At 36.3% G+C, this 19,846-nt stretch overlaps 2 protein-coding genes across 3 annotated transcripts; both read right to left on the bottom strand.

Moving 5' to 3' along the window:
* Nucleotides 1-426: 426 nt before the first annotated feature.
* On the bottom strand, nt 427-4,028 carry LOC133697033 (ATP synthase subunit beta, mitochondrial). Its single transcript, XM_062119349.1, has 9 exons — nt 3,445-4,028; nt 2,690-2,765; nt 2,512-2,600; nt 2,223-2,340; nt 2,030-2,133; nt 1,779-1,937; nt 1,452-1,676; nt 1,047-1,358; nt 427-841 (listed from the first exon to the last, which is right to left on the bottom strand). Exons 1-9 carry the CDS (start codon nt 3,922-3,924, stop codon nt 728-730), a joined length of 1,677 nt encoding a protein of 558 aa, XP_061975333.1. The 5' UTR covers nt 3,925-4,028; the 3' UTR covers nt 427-727.
* A 7,387-nt stretch (nt 4,029-11,415) lies between these two features.
* Nucleotides 11,416-15,114, bottom strand: LOC133696876 (protein DETOXIFICATION 16-like). Of its 2 annotated transcripts, none has more exons than XM_062119167.1 (8): nt 14,693-15,114; nt 13,458-14,002; nt 13,278-13,364; nt 13,126-13,182; nt 12,730-12,968; nt 12,448-12,579; nt 12,246-12,332; nt 11,416-11,919 (listed from the first exon to the last, which is right to left on the bottom strand). In XM_062119167.1, exons 1-8 carry the CDS (start codon nt 14,993-14,995, stop codon nt 11,912-11,914), a joined length of 1,458 nt encoding a protein of 485 aa, XP_061975151.1. In that variant the 5' UTR covers nt 14,996-15,114; the 3' UTR covers nt 11,416-11,911. The 2 variants fall into 2 exon arrangements, with proteins under 2 accessions (XP_061975151.1, XP_061975150.1); XM_062119166.1 differs by having other exon boundaries at nt 12,448-12,566; nt 14,693-15,109.
* Between the last annotated feature and the right edge of the window lie 4,732 nt (nt 15,115-19,846).

Below are 19,846 nucleotides of genomic sequence, written 5' to 3'. Positions count from 1 at the left end.
AATTTAACAAATAGCTTGATGACCATCAGACCAGCCGCAACCCAACCTGTGGCTGCGGTCAATATGGGCATATCTTTTGCAGACACTTCGCGGCTCCAGTCCACGAACCACGTTATGAACATCACGTGGCACACCATTACAGGAGCCTATGCCCTCATAGTCTTTCCCAATAAATAAGGCAAATTAAAATTCTGATTAAGACCAAAAACTGTTCCTTACAACCATATTTATATTTATGTTAAATAAAACACTTTCAAAATTTTTTATTTTTTTCACTTTAAATTAATTTTTTATATACAGTTTTTTATTGAAATAAATTTAAAATATATATATATTACTTTAATATATTTACCAACAAAAAAACATTTCTAAAAACAAAAGGACCACTACCACCGTAATACCTAAAACAAAACTCAGTCAGAAATATGTTTTTCAAGGGATAACTGATATTTGATGTCCTGAAGATAAAAGCGAAAAATATACAGGTTCACCCCCCTCTGTTTCCCCCTTATTTAAGCAACATGAAAAAAGGGGGTATGGCTGGACAGGTCTCAGTTCTATTCCTCTTCCACACTCTACAATAGCATTAAAACAGAAATTGCAAATCGTAACACATTTGATCTCAAAAAATGAACACCCTGCTGCTGGCATCACCAGCACCACCTTAATTATTGATTTTCGCAAAAATCAGTTTATGATAATAAAAGGAGAAAAAAGATGGGTCTGTTTAAGCAGCAGATTCCTTGGAAATCTTCTCAGCCTTGGCAATAACCTCCTCGATACCACCAACCATGTAAAATGACTGCTCTGGAAGGTCATCGTATTTCCCATCCAACACTCCCTGACAAAACAAACAAAAAAAACAGAATTGCCACCAAATTAAATTTATGATTATTAAAGTTGCATCATCCATCCAGACAGCGATTGTCAAACTAGATAGCAAATGCAATATAAATATCTAGCAGGCAGAGCCAAGTTGTGAGTTCATGTATCCACATGTCAAAGGATATAGTGAGGGAGAAAGGACCAACGAGAAGGAAAAGCACCTGGAAGCTTTGTACACCCTCCTTCAATTCGACATACTTTCCAGGAGCACCAGTGAAAACTTCTGCAACATGGAAGGGCTGGCTCAAGAACCTCTGAATTTTACGAGCACGGGCAACCGTCAGCTTGTCATCTTCACTGAGCTCATCCATTCCCAAAATGGCAATGATATCTTGCAAATTCTTATAGTTTTGAAGAACCTTCTGCACACCACGAGCAGTGTTGTAGTGTTCCTCACCCAAAATATGAGGGGAGAGCATACGAGATGTAGAATCAAGGGGATCCACCGCAGGATAGATACCAAGCTCAGAAATCTGTCCAGTAAGAGTGACAATATAACAATTATCATATCATATCAGTAACAAAATTGCTGTGATTACTAGCCCACTTCAAATAATTATAATCACCTGTCTTGACAGCACAGTTGTGGCATCCAAGTGAGCAAAAGTTGTGGCAGGAGCAGGATCCGTCAAATCATCAGCAGGCACATAAATAGCTTGAACAGAAGTAATGGAACCTTTCTTGGTTGTTGTAATTCGTTCTTGAAGACCTCCAAGATCTGTAGCCAAGGTTGGCTGATAACCAACAGCAGATGGGATACGTCCAAGCAAGGCAGACACCTCTGAGTTAGCCTGCAGAACAAAGAAGAGCAAAATAAAAGAGTTTGTAAATCGGTAACAGGGAGTGACAAGTTAAGGTGTTTTATCCAGAAATCAATTGGCATCCAATTTTACCTGGGTAAAGCGGAAAATGTTGTCAATGAATAGAAGCACATCTTGCCCTTCAGCATCACGGAAGTGCTCAGCCACAGTAAGTCCAGTGAGACCAACACGAGCACGAGCACCAGGAGGCTCATTCATTTGACCATACACAAGAGCACATTTGCTCTCAGCCTGGTATAACAGAAGACAAAGTAAAACAGTTTTAGTAAATATTAACTTAAAAAATAAAATGTCAAAACACATGAATGTTCAATAGCACTAACCTGCTGATCTCCTAGCTTAATGACGCCACTTTCAATCATTTCTCTGTACAAGTCATTTCCCTCACGGGTACGTTCACCAACACCAGCAAAGACAGAGAAACCACCTGATCCCAGAAAACAAGAAATATTCAGCAAAATGTGAAAAGAACAAATGCAAACACAAAACTTTGTATACTGTAGGAACTAAACAAACCATGAGCTTTTGCAACATTGTTGATAAGTTCCATAATAAGCACAGTTTTTCCCACGCCAGCACCGCCAAACAGTCCAATCTTCCCTCCTCTTTGGTATGGTGCAAGGAGATCAACAACCTATAATGAGGAATAAGAGAACATAAATTCCAAATGCTCGGATCAAGTTTTAACAGCATCAAAGTAAATGAAGCATGGTGACAAAATCCATCCTGTTTTTAACATGGACAAAAAAATTACAGCCTTGGCATCAACTACAATTCTATAGAAGACTATGCACGTGTCAGATACCTTGATACCAGTTACAAGGACCTGTTGCTCAGTTGCTTGCTCAACAAAAGATGGAGCCTCCCTATGAATAGGCAAGTAGTGCTCCGTCTCTGACAGGGATTAAAACATAGTTGTTAAAAAATCTCACATCATAATAGTATTCCATACTGGTCAAATGATTAGGGTTTGTTTCTCTTACTGAGGTCTCCCTTCTCATCAATGGCTTCTCCAATGACATTGATGATGCGACCAAGAGTGGCCCTGCCCACGGGCACCTATTGAGGATATGCCAAATGAAGAAATCAGCTTCAAAGATACCCAACTTTTGACAGAGACAAAGCACAAGGACGAGGATGAAAATCAGAAAAAGTCATATCAAAACCAAAAGGTATAGTACCAACAAAACCAGAGCAGTCAACGACAGAAAACAATTATCAAGGACACAAGAATGCATAAGGATAGATACATAAGATGCAATCCTTCCAATGTCAGCAATCACATCTCAAATAAAACCTTGATCCACACAACCCAAAAACAATTAAACAGTTACATATAATCCAGAAACATGCAAATCCACAGTTGATTCTACTAAAGTAAATCTCTCTGTTTTTTTTTTTTTTGGTTTCCAGTAAAAAAATCATAAAAAAATCCTTTCAGCTCTTCACATATTCCTGAGCTAAAAATTGAACCACATTAAACAAAAAAATATCACGGATCTCAATTGCCAGGGTTTTCTTCTTCCCCAGAGCCCGAACTTTCAATTGATTTGCTTCCGAAATTCTAGCAACCAGACACTAAGATATACTATCAAAACAAATACCTATCATCAAACAAATCATCAAATACTCCAAAAAGCAAATCAGAACAATAACAAAAAGTCCCAAAATTTCTCATCAGATACCATCAAATTTAAAATCAAACATAATATAAAAAAAAATTAAGAAATTTGCTTACAGTAATTGGAGATCCAGTGTTAAGAACAGGCTGGCCTCTAACCAAACCTTCAGTACCATCCATAGCAATAGTCCTAACAACACTCTCTCCCAAATGCTGGGCCACTTCAAGAACCAACCGGATTGAGTGGCCCTGAACCTCCAAAGCGGTCAAAATTGGAGGCAAACCCTCATCAAATTTCACATCCACGACGGCTCCAATAACCTGACACACATGCCCGATCGAACCCTTCCCGGTAAACTCGTCGATGACCTTCCCCTTCTTACCCTCCGATTGGACAGGAGGCGGTTGTGATGGAGGCGATGCGGCGGCTGCAGAGGTCGCGTACTCAGCCGCGCGGTTTAGGAGGTAACCGTAAGGGGACGCGCGACGCGTGGAAGATGCAGAGACCTTAGGATTGGCACTTGATAAAGTAGATTTGGAGATAGATCGGCGAGAAGACGATCGGAGAAGAGATGATAAAAGTCTGCGTGAAGCCATTTGGTTAGGGCTTCAGAGAAAGACAGATGAAATGTTAGGGTATGTGAGAGAGTGTGAGCTCATAAACTCTTCAGTCCCAGATAATAGTAGACGTGATTCACTGCTTTACTGCTACTTACTTACCCTGACTCATCCTTATATGGGAATATTCGATTTTGCTCCCTTTTTTTTGGGTGAAATTATGGGTGACATGTAGAATTATACGACAGTGTTTTCATTGTTAGTTGTTACGGGGTGAAACGATGGCGTATGGCACATAGACGTCATCCTTGGCCAAAGGAGTCGGTGATACGAATTTGTTGATAATTTCAAGGAATACACGGGGCGAGGAGAGGAGGTAAAGGAAATTCGATGAATGCTCCAGACGGCGTCGTGTTTGGCTACATAAAGTTTTTCATTTTCTGCTTCATTTTTGGTGTTTGTTAGGAATTGAGAAAATGTGCGGAGTTAATAATAATAATAATAATAATAATACGGTCTATTAAATTAAAAGGTTGCCTTTTTCCTTTTTCATCAGCCGACGGTCAGGTTTCGTTTTGATGGTGTATTGATGTGAGTGGAATTTTATGGATACAGGGAAAGACCATTGTAACCTTGATCGGTAATTACAATAAACAAGGAAACAACAAGTCAACATTGTTTAGACTAAATTGCCCTTATAATGAGAGAGAGGAGAAATGTTGTTTTTGATGATTCGTTTTTTATTTTTCTTTTTACCATGAGAAATTCTTTTTTGAAATGATCAGGCCGGAAAAATATATAAGAAAAAGTAGCTCGATAGATGTTTGGGATTGAGGTTGTAATTTGAATTATTTTTAATATTAATATTTTAAAATAATTAAAAAAATAAAAATAAAATTATTTTGATATTTTTTAAAATAAAAACATTTTAGAAATTAGCTTTTTATCACAATTTCAAACATACACATAATCATAATATATATAGATGTTTGGTTAATTAATATACATCATATTTTTGCATGTATTACATTAAAAAAATTCTTAGAAATCTTGATTATAAAAACAATTATAATTTATAATTTTTAAAAATTTACTTATTTAAATTATAACGGTAAAAAGTACCACTAGAGACACTTAGCCTTACACCAAATCCAAAAGCACAGGCCATAACTACGCATGTTATATAAAACGTGTCAATAATGACATTCACATTCTGACATTTAATACAAATGCAATTAAACTCGCCGAGGTTGATAAAAATAATAATTGAACAGTTCGATGTGTATGTTTCAGCCAGTCTAAGCACTCTTTGGTTTTTTTAATCATGCCTAAAGTATTTTTTGATTTCTTGATAATTATCTCTCTAATTTACCTGTATTAGTTAATTTTTGCTGTGCGAAATTACAAGATAAGGCCTTATTAATTTTTGTTTCATTGAAATTTTTTTAAAAAATAGTAGCTAAATCGTCAATGAATTAATTAATTAGTCCTGAGTTGCAACCAAAGTGCTACGTCGTTCTTTGTTGTAAATAATTCAGGGCGGTAAAGAATGCTCAAACAGCGTCGTTTGAAACTCAAAAAAACCAATGATGTATTCAAGTAAGCTTTCAAAAAATTACTCCTTTTTTTTTTTTAATCTTCTCTTAATTAATTTTAGATATTCAGCCACGAATCTATATTCTCTCCGGTTGTGTTTTTTTATAAGTATTGGTTGCATGTGTGCATGATATTCTACAACTCTATGTTTTAGAAGAAAAGTTATAACATGTTTAAGAATATGGTAATGATTATTTTTTTAAAATATTTTTTATTTAAAAATATATTAAAATAATATATTTTTTATTTTTTTAAAATTATTTTTAATTAAAGGATGAAAACATAAAAATAAAAAATTTAAGGAGATGGACTGTTATAATAAGCTAGGTACCTCCTTTTTCTGCTATGCAATGTTCACTAGTTTACTATGGGATTAATTGTCCTGAAAATAATCTACAGTCACTTGTGCTACAGAGAGACAAGCTCACCTGATGCTACAGTTTGTTTTGGATTACAAGGTCCTGTGTGATTGATTTGCTATTCTCTCTCGTCATTTCTTTTCTTACAAGGTCCAATATATATTGTCAAGGATCTCCACGGAAATAGCATCAAAATTCTTTTCTATTCTCTCTCGTCATTTCTGTTCTTATATCTCAATTCTTGAAAGACAAACTTCTCAGCAATATTTCACTTGAAGATTCGAAAATACGTGCATCGTTATGTCAACTATGATAATTCTAAGCAATTGATTAACAGATCAAGATAAAGAGAAAGACTTATCTGTTTTATTAATGAAGGCTGGTTTATATAATCAAACCATTACAACAGAAATCAGATAAATAAGCAACCCACGTTTGACTCTCCTATAAACGTGGTCAACAAACAAATAATAAATCAAATGTGATCCTTGATCCTATTAACCAGGATATTATTGACTGACTAATTGACTTAGTCCTAACAATCCCTCCCTTAAACTGCATAATTTTCAGTTAGTAGTTTATTTGGTTGGTACCTCACAAACACCCAGCAAACCTCTTAGTTTCTCAAATGTATCCATCTTCAAAGCCTTTGTCATGATATCAGCAATTTGATCTTGCGTGTTGCAGTGTTTCAGCTCAATTACTCCTTCCTTACACAACTCACGTAGAAAATGGAATCTAACATCTATATGCTTGCTCCTGCCATGCATAATTGGATTCTTTGCTAATTTGATTGACGACATATTATCACAGTGTATGATAGTATGTGTTCCTTGCTTGCAATCTATCCTTTCAAGTACTCTTCTCATCCATACTGCTTGGCACGCACAATGAGCTGCCGATATAAATTCTGCCTCAGTGGTTGATAAGGAGACTACCGGTTGTTTCTTGGAGCTCCAAGCTACTGCTCCCTCACTTAACATGAAAACATATCCCGAAGTACTTCTACGGTCATCTTGATCCCCAGCATAGTCACTGTCAGAGTAGGCCATTAATCTTTCATCACCTGCAGCTTTCCTTTTGTAATGAATGCCCAAGTTTACAGATCCCTTCACATATCTCAAAATTCTCTTAATAGCCTGCATATGTAGAGTTGTAGGTTTCTCCATGTATCTACTAATCAAACCAATCCCAAACATGAGATCTGGCCTGGTTACTGATAAATACATGAGACTTCCAACCATTTGTTTGTATTGAGTTACATCCACTTGCTCGCCATCTTCATTTCTCATCAGCTTCATACCTGGTATCATTGGATTGCGGACGGAATTTGCCTTTTCTAAGCCAAATCTCTCTAGTACTTCTAGTGCATATTTTCTTTGGCTTAAATAAATTCCTTCATCATTCTGCACAACTTCCACCCCAAGAAAAAACTTCATTTTGCCTAAATCCGTCATATCAAACTCTCGTTTCATTGAGGCTTTGAAATCAGCAAACATCTCCTCATCACTTCCAGTGAACACCAAATCATCTACGTATATGCATACTATCAGAATTTTCTTGTCTTCCCCAACTTTAACAAACAAAGTATGTTCGCTTGGACATCGAGCAAAACCTTCCTTTACAAAGTATGTTTCAATCCTGCTAAACCATGCCCTTGGTGCTTGTTTCAAACCATATAATGCTTTCTTCAATTTGAGGACTTTGTGTTCTTCTCCCTTTTTCTCATAGCCGAGAGGTTGCTCTACGTATACATCTTCGTCTAATTTTCCATGAAGGAAAGCGCTCTTTACATCCAGTTGGTATACCTTCCATTTTCTTTGTGCTGCTATTGCTAGAACCATCCGAATTGTGTCCCATCTTGCTACTGGTGCGAATACCTCGGTGTAGTCAATTCCATGTTGTTGTGCATATCCTTTTGCTACAAGTCTGGCCTTGTATTTATCAACTTCACCTTTTTCATTGAGCTTTGTCTTGTATATCCATTTTACCCCAATCTTCCTTGAATTATTCGGCATCACAGTTAATTCCCATGTGTCATTCCTTTCTATTGCAGCAATTTCATTGTCCATGGCTGCTCTCCATTGTTGATCTTTTTCAGCTTCTTCGTAGGTGTGTGGATCTCCTGCAGTAGTGTATAACACCATATTTTGTGTTTCTTCTTCTTCAGCTATGTTTGCTCCCATGACATAGTCCTCCATCCACTGTGGTGCTCTTCGATTTCTAACACCTGCAGATCGCAAATTTTCATTTTCTTCTTCTGCTTCAGGTTCTGCAACATCATCATCTCCAGCATCTCCAGTACCTGCTGCACTTGTATCTGCCGCAACATCATCTCCAATCTGCTCCTCATCTTCTTCTAGTTCTTCTTCATGTATGCTATCATTGTTATCTTCCCAGCTTAGTGTATTGCTTCGGTTGTCTGCTGCCCAATTCCAGGTTGCTTTCTCCTCAAATATGACATCTCGGCTGATTATCAATTTCTTTGTAAGAGGATTAAATATTCTGTAGCCCTTGGTTTCTTCACTGACTCCCAATAGTATGCATTTCGTGCTCCTTGAATCCAGCTTTGTTCTTTTCTTATTTGGCACATGTACGTGGCCAATGCAGCCAAATACTCGAAAATATCCTACGGAGGGCTTGATTCCACTCCATGCTTCTTCAGGAGTGACTTCCTTTATTGCTGCAGCAGGACTTCTATTTAGTGTATGTATACACCAATTTACGGCTTCTGGCCAAAATTCTCTAGGAATGTGTTTTTCGGACAATATGCTTCTAACTAGATTCATTATTGTCCGATTCTTCCTCTCAGCAACACCGTTTTGTTGAGGAGTATACGCAGCCGTTAATTGTCTCTTGATCCCATTCATACTACAGTACTCATTAAATTCTTTCGAAGTAAATTCACCACCTCTATCCGTGCGTAAACATTCCACCAAGGAACCAGATTCTTTTTCAACTAGATTCTTGAATTTTTTGAACATATTGAAAGCATCTGATTTTTCAGAAATGAAATAAACCCAACACTTTCTACTAAAGTCATCAATAAAAGTGATTAGGTACCTCTTGCCACTATTGGATTCTGGATTCACAGGTCCACAAATGTCAGAGTGGACGAGCTGTAATTTGTGTGTTGCTTTCCAGTGGCTTTTCTTTGAAATGTTGTCTCTGTGTTGCTTGCCACTTAAACAATCTGCACATACTTTGGTAGGAGTTTTAAGTAGTGGCAGCCCTTTAACCATCTTGTTAAAATACAGCATCCGTAATCCTTTGAAGCTGAGATGAGCAAACCTGTTATGCCATAGCTGTGCTTCACTTTCTTCACTGGTTTGAAAGAAAGCCACCGATTCTTTCGGAGGTATAGATGCAAGCATTATGAACATTCTGTTGACTTTCATAGCTATCTCCATGATGAGACCTTTAGTTGGATGAAATAGCTTGCATGTATTGCCTTTAATCAGTATTGCTAAACCTTTCTCCTGTATTTGCCCTATACTGAGTAAATTATTTCTCAGCTCCGGAATGTAATAAACCTCATCAATTCTTTGTATTGCACCAGCTACTTTCAATTTCACACACCCTTTGCCCATTACTGCCATTCTTGAATTATTGCCAAGCTTGACCGAATGTCTAAATTTCTCATCTAATTCTGTAAACCATAGTTTATTCCCACTCATATGATTGCTGCAACCTGAATCCAAAAACCATACCTCTTCCCTTGTTGAGTTATGAAGTTCCACATGTGACATCAGCATCATTTCTTCTTCTGTAGTCAATTCTGTCAGCACCATTTCGTCTTCTTCATGGCATTCTGTCACCACCAATTTTTCTTCATTCAATTCAGCCAGCACCATTTCGGCTTGAAGTTTTGCATCTGTCAGCACCTTTTCTACATTCAATTCAGTCAGCACCATTTCGGCTTCTTCATGGCATTCTGTCAACACCATTTTTCCAGAATTCAATTCTGTCATCACCAATTCTGTCAACACCATCTCCAATTTTGTCAACACCATATTTCTTTCATTCAATTTTGTCATCACCTTTTCTTCATGGAATTCGGAAAAATCATGAAGTTTTGCATCTGTCAGCACCTTTTCTTCATGAAATTCTGAAAAAACATGAAGTTTTGCATTCAAGTGCTCTGTCAGCACTATATTAACACCACCATCAGAATACATGTCAGCCATGTCAGCACCATCAGCTTCCATGTCAGCACCATCAGCTCCATCCATGTCAGCCATGTCAGCACCATCAGCTCTCATGTCATCACCATCAGCTCCATTTAATTCCTCTGTATGTACTACTGCTAACACGTTTTTTTCAGAATTCACTTCCTTTGTCATCACCATTTCTTCTCCTGCATTCACTTCTTGCATCACGATTTCTTCATGTAAATCTGTAACAGTATGAATGTCCACATGTGATAACAATAGCATTTCTTCTTCGCAATTCACTTCTGCATAATTAGCTGATTTTTCATAACCAGGACATTCATAAGAAAAATGTCCTAGTTTATGACATCTAAAACATTCAATAACAGCTTTATTGAAAGATTGTCTTCCCCAGCTCCTGCCTCTGCCTCTGAAATTGCCTCTGAATCCTCCACGGTTTCTGCCCCTTCCTCCAAATCGAGCATCTTCTCTTGCTTCAGACATGACCTTAAGAGCTTGCTCTTCCTCTTTGTGCCCCTTCATCCTTTGTTCATGTACAAGTAGACTACTTTGAAGTTCATCAATAGTCATTTCAGCAAGATTGTTTGATTCTTCAATGGAGCATACGACATAATCAAATTTTGTTGTCATGGACCTCAAAATTTTCTCAATGATAACAATCTGCTCCATTCTTTCACCGTGTGTTTTCATTTTGTTGGCAATTGTAAGAGTTCTTCCAAACTACTCATCAACACTCTGACCATCCTTCATTCCAAGTAGCTCAAATTCTCTCCGCAGTGCTTGTAGTTGAGCTCTCTTCACCTTAGTGGACCCTTGATATTTCTGGCGCATTGAATCCCATATTCCCTTTGCAGAATCTCTATTCAAGATTGTTTCCATGATAGTTCGATCAATTGATTGAAAAAGATAATTTTTTACCTTTAAATCTTTCAACCTCATCTCCTCCATGTGCTTCTGCTGGACCTCCGTGAGTTCTGCTCCAAGTGTGCTTGCCGGAATTCCACTCTCTATTAAGCTCCAGTAATCTTTGGATCGCAGCAGATTTTCCATTAACATAGCCCAGTGGTCATAGTGACCATCAAATCTGGGAATTGCGGGTTGAACAAAGTTTCCCTCTGCCATGAATTTTGTCTTTGATTTTGCTCTCACTGTGTTTCACTCCTTTCACTCTCCTTTGTTTTCAACACACTGTTTCTTACCACTCTTCTCACTGATTGTTCACTCCCTCTCGTGTTTCACTCTTCTTGTTGTTTTCAAAAACAAAATTCTTCTCACCACTCTACTGATTGCTCACACTCCTCTCGTGTTTCACTCTTTTCTTTCTCGGGTTCTTTTCACTCCTCTCTTGATGGAAGGCTCTGATACCAATTGATAATTCTAAGCAATTGATTAACAGATCAAGATAAAGAGAAAGACTTATCTGTTTTATTAATGAAGGCTGGTTTATATAATCAAACCATTACAACAGAAATCAGATAAATAAGCAACCCACGTTTGACTCTCCTATAAACGTGGTCAACAAACAAATAATAAATCAAATGTGATCCTTGATCCTATTAACCAGGATATTATTGACTGACTAATTGACTTAGTCCTAACAAACTATACTAGACAGCAGAGTTAGCTTGGAGAACAGGTAATGCTGCTCGTTCCAGGAAAGAACTTCGCATTGTAACAGAAAAGTACCTCCTTGACTGCGAGCAGGTAGAGCCTCAATTATGAAATCGTCACGCCCCGCAAAAAATTGTGAACAGGCATTCGACATCAGGCAACAGTTTGCTTTGAAATCTTAGTGATATTCAAATCCATGGACAACAACCTGTTTCATCGCTTGTTTCGGCACCCCATCTCTATGTTCCATGCGAGTCAATGCCAGTTTCTTCGACTCGACTGATGGCTTTAGCTGCCTGAAAAATTAAATTAAAAGCTTCATTTTGCAAATGGTCTTGTTGAAAAAATAGATACAGCCATATAAAATATGGGATCAAGGGCGCTCATCTAGCCTCATGGCCTAGCTCCAACTTCTAAAAACTGAAATTTTGAAGTGTCTGCCCATATGCAGCAACATCTCGAGAAAGCTAAGGATTTATAGTTCATATAAGCTGGAAATCAAGGAGCCCTAATCTAAGCTAGAAAAAAGAAACCAGGGCATAATACTCACCTTCATTTTCTATATACTACTAGTACGTTTACAGTCACTTCTATGTAGTCAAGGTAGGATAAAATAATTTACCTCTCGATCCCAATCTGTACATGCATTTACAGAAACAAGCGCCACAACTTGCACAACGAGGCCACATATGATCCCCATCCAAAGCCCCTGATAATATATAACAATAGAAAAGTACGAACAAAAAAGAAACTTGAGTAACAAAACATGCTTATTTCACTTTCCCAGAGGGAGAGAGAGCAAAAGATCTGAGATGGGGATCTACCATGCCTCCAATATGGAAGATGAAAGCAAGGAGAACAGCTGAAGGAATTGCCACAACATAGTAAGCTCCAAGGTTGATAAATGCACACAGATTTTGCCACCCACATCCTCTTGCGGCTCCTAAACAAATGAACTGACTAATAATGACCACAAATTCGAAAAAGTATACATACTTGACAATGAATTAGTCTTAAAGGTTGCATATAGATTGTGTGCTACTAAGAAAAAGAAAAATGAGTGATAAATTCATTTAAGGCGCTTGTCATAATTAAGAAATGCGGACCTGAAAGCACGCATTGGAATCCATCCAAGAAGTCAGATAGTGCTAGCAGTGGCATCATATTAGCAACATATGCTATCACTTCTTCTTCATTGCTGTAGAGATTTCCCCATACTTGGCGTACCAAAATTGTAGTAATTCCAACCGCTGCACCCTCTGACAGGGCGATGATGATCATAACACAGATAGCCAAACGTGCACCTTGTGGGCGCCCAGCCCCCAGTTCATTTGATACTCTTGTACTAGAATTGCGAGAGGTCAAGGACCATCAAAACAATATCGTCAAAATTCAAAACGGATTTTGATCTTTTTCAGAAGTGAGGAGGGCTTCAATCTCATTGATAGAAGGGAACTTGATAGAAAGCTATAACATTACAAAAATATAAGATGGAAACTGACCTTATGGTTCCACCAAGGCCAACAGAGATCATATAGACCATCCAACATGTGTTAAGGCTGTGGTAATTGAACAACAAAAAACAAAGACGTGATTATTAAATGTTTATGCAGCTGATTATAATATGAACTCGAGAATTTGACAAAAGAAGTACCTTATTGATAGCACAGATGCCTCTAGTTTGGGATTTGGGAGAAGACCGGATAGCAGAACCACCATCTCAAATGACCAATACTCCAAGCTATACAAAACATATATATAAGCAAGAAAATGAATAAAAATATCCATAGAGTTGACAAAACCTTTTAATTCAAGTACTCAAACGTGAACTTGCCATATCATGATTGCTGAAGGAACTGCAAGCTTTACAAAGCTGAAAATATCATGCAAAGCTTCTTTTGAAAAGCCGGTCCAAGTTTTCGCGCAAGTAGGCGAGTACTTTACATATATTGCTAGCAGAAATACATTAATCCAATTCGAAATAGTAATCGCCAAGGCAGCACCTTTACTTCCAAGTCCAGATTTAAAAACAAGACCCCAACACACAATAATGTGCAGCAAAGATGTGGCCCCGGAGCTTAGCATCATAGGGAAAACATTATTTTGGGTTTGTAACAATCTGTTAAGGCATTGAAGCAGGCCGTAAGCGAATAGGCTTGGAATCAACCAGCGGTTAAATGTCCCTGCTCCTGCTGAAATCTCAGCGTCTTGGCCTAAAGATAAGAGAAGGGTACCAGTGTAAAACCAAATGATTGCTAGAGGGATGCTTACTATTAGGAGTGTTAGCATTGCTCTCTGTGTGTGAATACCAAGCATGTGGTATTGTTTGGCACCATAGGCTTGCCCGCACAGCGTCTCCAATGCACTTCCCATTCCTAGCTACAAAAATTAAAAGGTTTCAGATAGAAATTCCATGAAATAAATGACTACCATAACCCGACCCATGGTGCCTTTCTACTAGTGGATTTGTGGGCATTAGCTTGACTTGCGAGCAAGCAGAACATCACAACGATCAGTTTTAAGGTCGGTTTTGAATAGACAAATCTTGTCATAACAGCGCGGAGTCCCTCTTTGGACTACTTTCTTACCTTGGAGCCAATGAGTATGTACTCTGTGGCTCAACTCGGACCCAAACTCAACCTCTCCTTAAAAAAAAAAAATTAAAAAAAAAACACCCTTCTGGGTAAAGTAGCCTCGTCAACACTCTTTGGGCTACTTTTCTTCTACTACTCTCTATACCAGCCTTCGAACTCATAACAGACAGCTTGTGCATTAGCACACAAGCCAGCGAGGCCCCAGGGAGACCGGGAAAAAGAAACTTACTTGAAAGCATGAGTTTCTTTCTTTCCCTAGAGGACTAAATATAATGGAATTAAGGCCCAGCAATTTCTAAGGTGGAATTCAGGACCTTTCTAAGAGCCCACAAAGTGGATCAGGCCCATTTCCTAGAGGAGCCTCATCATTATTATACAAGTGATAGGTGCAAACAGAACACTGTTCCAAGAACTCGATCTAGACGCCACTGAACCAGCACCACAGAATATAAATTAACTAGGAAAATTCACCTACCAATACACTGAAACCAGTAACTGAAGCGAAGGAACATGCCATGGAAGCACTAGAAAGAGCAAGCTCGCCAAGATGACCAACAAACATGATCGATATCACTTGTAAGCAATACTGCAGCAAACTCACTGCTATAAGAGGCCCTGCAAGCCATAGTTGCTTCTTTGCTTCGCCAATAAAATCCTCTCTGCAAAAACAACCTTGTTTAGATACCTCCCCATCAACTCCATGGCTTCTTTCTTGGTTCCGAATCAGAAGTGATTCAAGACTTGATTTTTCCGCTCCAGTTTCCATCTTCCTTGGCATTTGTTAGTCTACGGAGAGTGCAGGAGAAACACCTAACACATTGATTATTGAATATATAATATAATACAATAGCAAGGCAAATACATCAGCACCTGTGGCAAAAAATAATTAAAAAAGCTGTTAATTTAAGCCTTGCCTTGATAAGTGTCAAGAAGACAAAAAAACTGGCACGTATTGAAGGATATGATTTAGCATGAGTGGTACCCACCAATAAACTTATTTGGCACAACAAAATTATTAAACTTAGAAATGGCGAGTCTAAGAGAAATTTTAGAATAAATGAAGATCTTCAAAGGTAACAATTGAAATTTCTTGTTTAACAAGAGGTGTAGCTTAGCGCTTCTTGGGTTCAATTTATGTTACTTTTGATCCCAAAAAAAAAAAAGAGTTTGATTTTTCGTCAGAACCTGCTCTGTGGTTCGACTTGACACATTGAGGGGAAAAAAACTCCAAATAAAAAACAAGCACCGTCTGTTAATACTGGGAAGAAGCCGTTTTGTTGCATCTGTACTTCTGTGTGTCAATCTCTTACTTCCACCCAGGTTATGTTGTTGAGCTTTCTCTTGGCTCTAATGTTTCTCCAGCTGCTTGCTGCCACCTACCTCCACTGGTTTTTCGCTTTGTTCGAGACCCAAGTGGTTTGCTCGGTTAGATTTTTTTCATATATTCTGCTTTAATTCTTACAGCTTCTGCGACATCGAAAACTAAGAACCTTGCCTCAACTGTAAAATCCGGTTTGGTAAATTCATCTGAAAAATTCGAGATTTAAAGTTTGATTCATGTAGGTGGTTAGCTGAACCAATCAAAACTTTGATGTGACGGAACTTGTTTAACTCAACTGAGTTTCATTAATCCAGCTAGTGCCAGGTTAATTGAAGCAAAGCAAAAATAAAAAAATGCCATGAAGTTCTTCTGTGAGTAGTTATCAAAATTGCTTCCTTCTGTGAGTAGTATTTGGAACAAGATCCTTTTTTTTGCAATAGATTCTTCTACTGTCGAAGTCTCATTGGTTGGCTTGGTGTTTTTGACCCCACGGAGCATACTTGGAATGTTCTTGCTGTGCCTCCCCCTGAATGCCCAGATAACTTTTTTGCAAAAAATCAGTGGAAGGGAAAGTTTATGTCAGAGCATAACAGATACATTCAAGTTATTTATACATGTTGTAGTGAAAACCCCATCATATTTAAGCTAGATCAGCCAAAGATGGTCTGGCGAGAGATGAAAACCCCTCGATGGTATGACACTTTTTGCCAGTTTATTGTCATCTCATTCGAGAACTGACCTCCATGCAATGATGAGAAGCAACGTTTTTTCGTTATTGTTTTTTTTTTCAATTTATTTTTTATATAAATACATTAAAATTATTTAAAAACTAAAAAAATAATTAATTTAGAACTAGAAAAAACTAAAAATTTTAAAAATATAGATGAACAATAATACCAAACAAATTGAATACCCTCTTTTTCAATAATTAATTTAAAGTTAAAAAAAATCAAAATTTTTAAAAAATATACTTGAACAACAACACCCTCTTTTTCTTGTAGAAATCTTCCAGGACAAAATAAATTGAATCGGAAGCTAATACAATCTTTGATTTTTTAAATCTTTTTCTTGATGAGAAGTTGTTTTCTAGAGAGAGAAAGAAAACTAATTTGTGGATTTGAAAAAACCCTAATACAGTCAAAGATTTTGTTTAAATGATATTCCATGAGTGTTTGTCTAATATTATTATATATGGGGTAGTTTTATTTTTTGGTTTAGTTTAAAATTTTTTTGTTGACAACAGATAATCACAATTTAAACCAAAATACAATATATTAAATGTAATTATATATGGGGTAGTTTGATTTTTCGGTCGATGTTTAGCCGCTGAGAAACACCATGTACGCCACTCGAACACCGCAACAACAACCAAAGCGCCGACATGTGCATCACATACACATCAATCACTTTTTTCAATAATATTTATTACAAAGTAAATAATAATATGCCCCCGAGCCCACTTAATTGTGAAAAAAAAGGGTGAAACGTCTAAAATCACACTGTATGAAAGTTAACGTTTTTTTTTTTTTTAACTGCAAGGGAATCCCAATATTTTCAATATTTTTTATTCAGAAAAATTAAGTATTTTTACTGCACATAAAATAAAAAAATATCATCGCCCGAGCATCCAGGCCAACTTTTTGTGCCAGAGAGGCAAAGTCATTTTTTTTATAGTATTTGGCACTGTGTAACCCATCTGTTTTAGTTTATTTTGCTATGTTTTGTGTCCCATTAGTTTCAGTATAGTAAAAAATAAACAGAAAGAATCAAGGATGATTTTTCCCCATCATATTAAAAAGTGTCGAGTAGTTTAACACATCAGTTTAAAAAAAAAAAATTCGAGCTATTAAAAATTTATATAATTATTAATTTTAAAATTTATAAAATTAATTGAGATACACATAAATTAAATTAAATATTCATATTAATAATGCCGAGGACTGGGTTGCAGATTTCTGCAGCTTTGCGTTTGTCCAAACGGCAAAAACCTAGAGCTTGTTTGACAGTGTGGTTGCGAGTGTTTTTCAAATAAATTTTCGTGTCAAAATACATGCCAATGATTTTTTTTATTTTTTAACAATTATTTTTTACATCAACACATTAAAACGATCCAAAACATATAAATCATGTTAAATTCTAGCAAAAAAAAAATCAACTTTTTTAAGAACACGGGTTAAACCGCGTTCCCAAACATGCATTTAGCATAGAAACAATTTCCATTCTTGACATCCATACTCACTGTGAAAAAAAAAAAAACCATTTTCTTCCTGACAGAAAGAAATCCAACAACAAAATGTAAGTCACGTGTATTTAACCATCACAAGCCGAATCCAATGATGTTCCAACTAGAAAAATAACATCATAACCGGTGGTCGGTCGGCATGATTTTATAAGCAAAAGATACAGGAGCGATCAAGGTACATAACGTTCAATGTAATTTCCTATGTTTACTGTGCTCTTGTCTAATTAAGAACTCTAATAAAATCATAGCGGCCCGTGAGAAAAAAATTCACTCGAACAACAAAAAGGCCATCGCATGGCCGTTTGTTTATATTGTCCCATTAATCGCTCCGTTTAACGGGTTAAGGAGTCATTTTCTTATCATTTTTTTTTTGTTTGCTATTTCATTTATGACGTTGACTGGATTTAAACATCCTCGTCATCTACTAATCTTATTAAACTTCATTTACTTTATATTTACCATATATTTTAATAATAAATATTTTTCTTCTCAAGTGATCGTGAATATTTTCAAGAGAAATTATCAACAAATTTACACTGTAATTCACATGTTTTTCTTAACGACATGTATTAATTTGATAGACCCATTTGTTACATATGATCAGTCGAGTAAACGGATTTGACGATGCCCAGTCTTTAAATATATAAAAATCATGCTTCTATAATACCAAATATAGATAAAAACATTGAGATAGTTCAGTGTGTTTTATATATGTGATATGTTTGTTTTAAAAACTTATAATTAAAAAAGTATAAGATAATAACCCAATATATATAGGTTTGATAAAATATCAAACTAATATGACATGTGTTAGCTTGCTTCCAGGTCCAATGTCTTTGGATTTAGTTATTCGTTCAGTTCAATTGAATACAAACTTCACGAGATATCAAACTTAATACTTGTGGGTTTAAAATCATTTCAGGTTCAAATACATATGAATTTGATAATATTTTTAGGTTTTATATTGAGTTGTAAGGATTTATTTGTTTATTTTCATGTTTTTTAATATAAAATATTAAAAATAATTATCACTTCATCTCCTTAAATGTATAAAAATCTTCTAAATACCTACTATATTTTTATTAATATTAATATTATATAAGAAATGTATCTCTCTCACTAGCATTGTGCATAAAAAATATTTATTTTTTATTAATTTTATTAAAAAAAATAATTTTTTAATTTTTTATTTAAACAACATGAAAAAGGTGGGAGGATATATATTCTCTTAACCAATCAGCATGAATAGTTTGCATCGAAAAGGTGGAACAACTTCAAATTCAAGACGACAATTATTCTAGGCATTGTTTGAGAACGCGGTTGTGGTTGTGTTTCCATAAAATTTAATTTTTTTTTATTAAAATTTAATATGGTTTATACGTTTTGGATCGTTTTGATATGCTGATATTAAAAATGATTTTTAAAAAATGAAAAAATATCGTTGACATGCATTTTGACATGAAAAATTATTTGAAAAGCACTGACAACCACACTACCAAAGACGCTCTAATTGTCACGAAGACTTCAACTACACGGGCAAGCAGTAGGATGATCATTCATTGGCTGTACCGTTTATGATTTGGTGACGAAAAAGGGGAGCAGAAAATTAAATCGAACAAGAGTGAATACAACTGGGAAGAAGACGAGTTGTATCTTAAAAAGAGAGTTTTTAAACTCGAACCTTCGATTTCCTTCACTTGTTCATGATCGAGTTTATGAAGAGTTTTATGTATACATTACCTGTGCGCGTGGGAATTTTTGAGGGGAGACTGGGGAAAGGGGAGGAAATTGTGGAAAGGAAGGGGATGAGAAGAAAATACACTCTTCTTGTTTGGATCTACAATTCGTGAATGACAGTTCAATTTCTTCTTTATTTGGTAAGAGGATGAAAATGAAGAGTTTTCTCTTTAGAATAAGTTCACGTTCTTTAAATAAGGTTTTATAAATAACTAATAAAGGATACAATCACAAATTTAAATTTAAAGTTTTTTTTTAAGTATTTTCTATAAAACCCGATCGAGAATTTAAGTTTCATCCTAGACTTGTTCTTCTTCACTTGGGAAGAC

Source organism: Populus nigra, chromosome 6 (assembly GCF_951802175.1).
Source record: "Populus nigra chromosome 6, ddPopNigr1.1, whole genome shotgun sequence".
Classification (NCBI taxonomy): domain Eukaryota; kingdom Viridiplantae; phylum Streptophyta; class Magnoliopsida; order Malpighiales; family Salicaceae; genus Populus; species Populus nigra.
This window is presented reverse-complemented; position numbering and strand designations above follow the sequence as displayed.

Coding starts and splice junctions, on each gene's coding strand:
- LOC133697033 (XM_062119349.1), bottom strand. CDS start 3,924: ATGGCTTCACGCAGACTTTTATCATCTCTTCTCCGATCGTCTTCTCGC. Junction 2,766..3,444: donor ACACTGGATCTCCAATTACT/GTAAGCAAATTT, acceptor TATCCTCAATAG/GTGCCCGTGGGCAGGGCCAC. Junction 2,601..2,689: donor TGATGAGAAGGGAGACCTCA/GTAAGAGAAACA, acceptor AATCCCTGTCAG/AGACGGAGCACTACTTGCCT.
- LOC133696876 (XM_062119166.1), bottom strand. CDS start 14,995: ATGCCAAGGAAGATGGAAACTGGAGCGGAAAAATCAAGTCTTGAATCA. Junction 14,003..14,692: donor TTACTGGTTTCAGTGTATTG/GTAGGTGAATTT, acceptor TAATTTTTGTAG/CTAGGAATGGGAAGTGCATT. Junction 12,333..12,447: donor TCTTCCATATTGGAGGCATG/GTAGATCCCCAT, acceptor ATATATTATCAG/GGGCTTTGGATGGGGATCAT.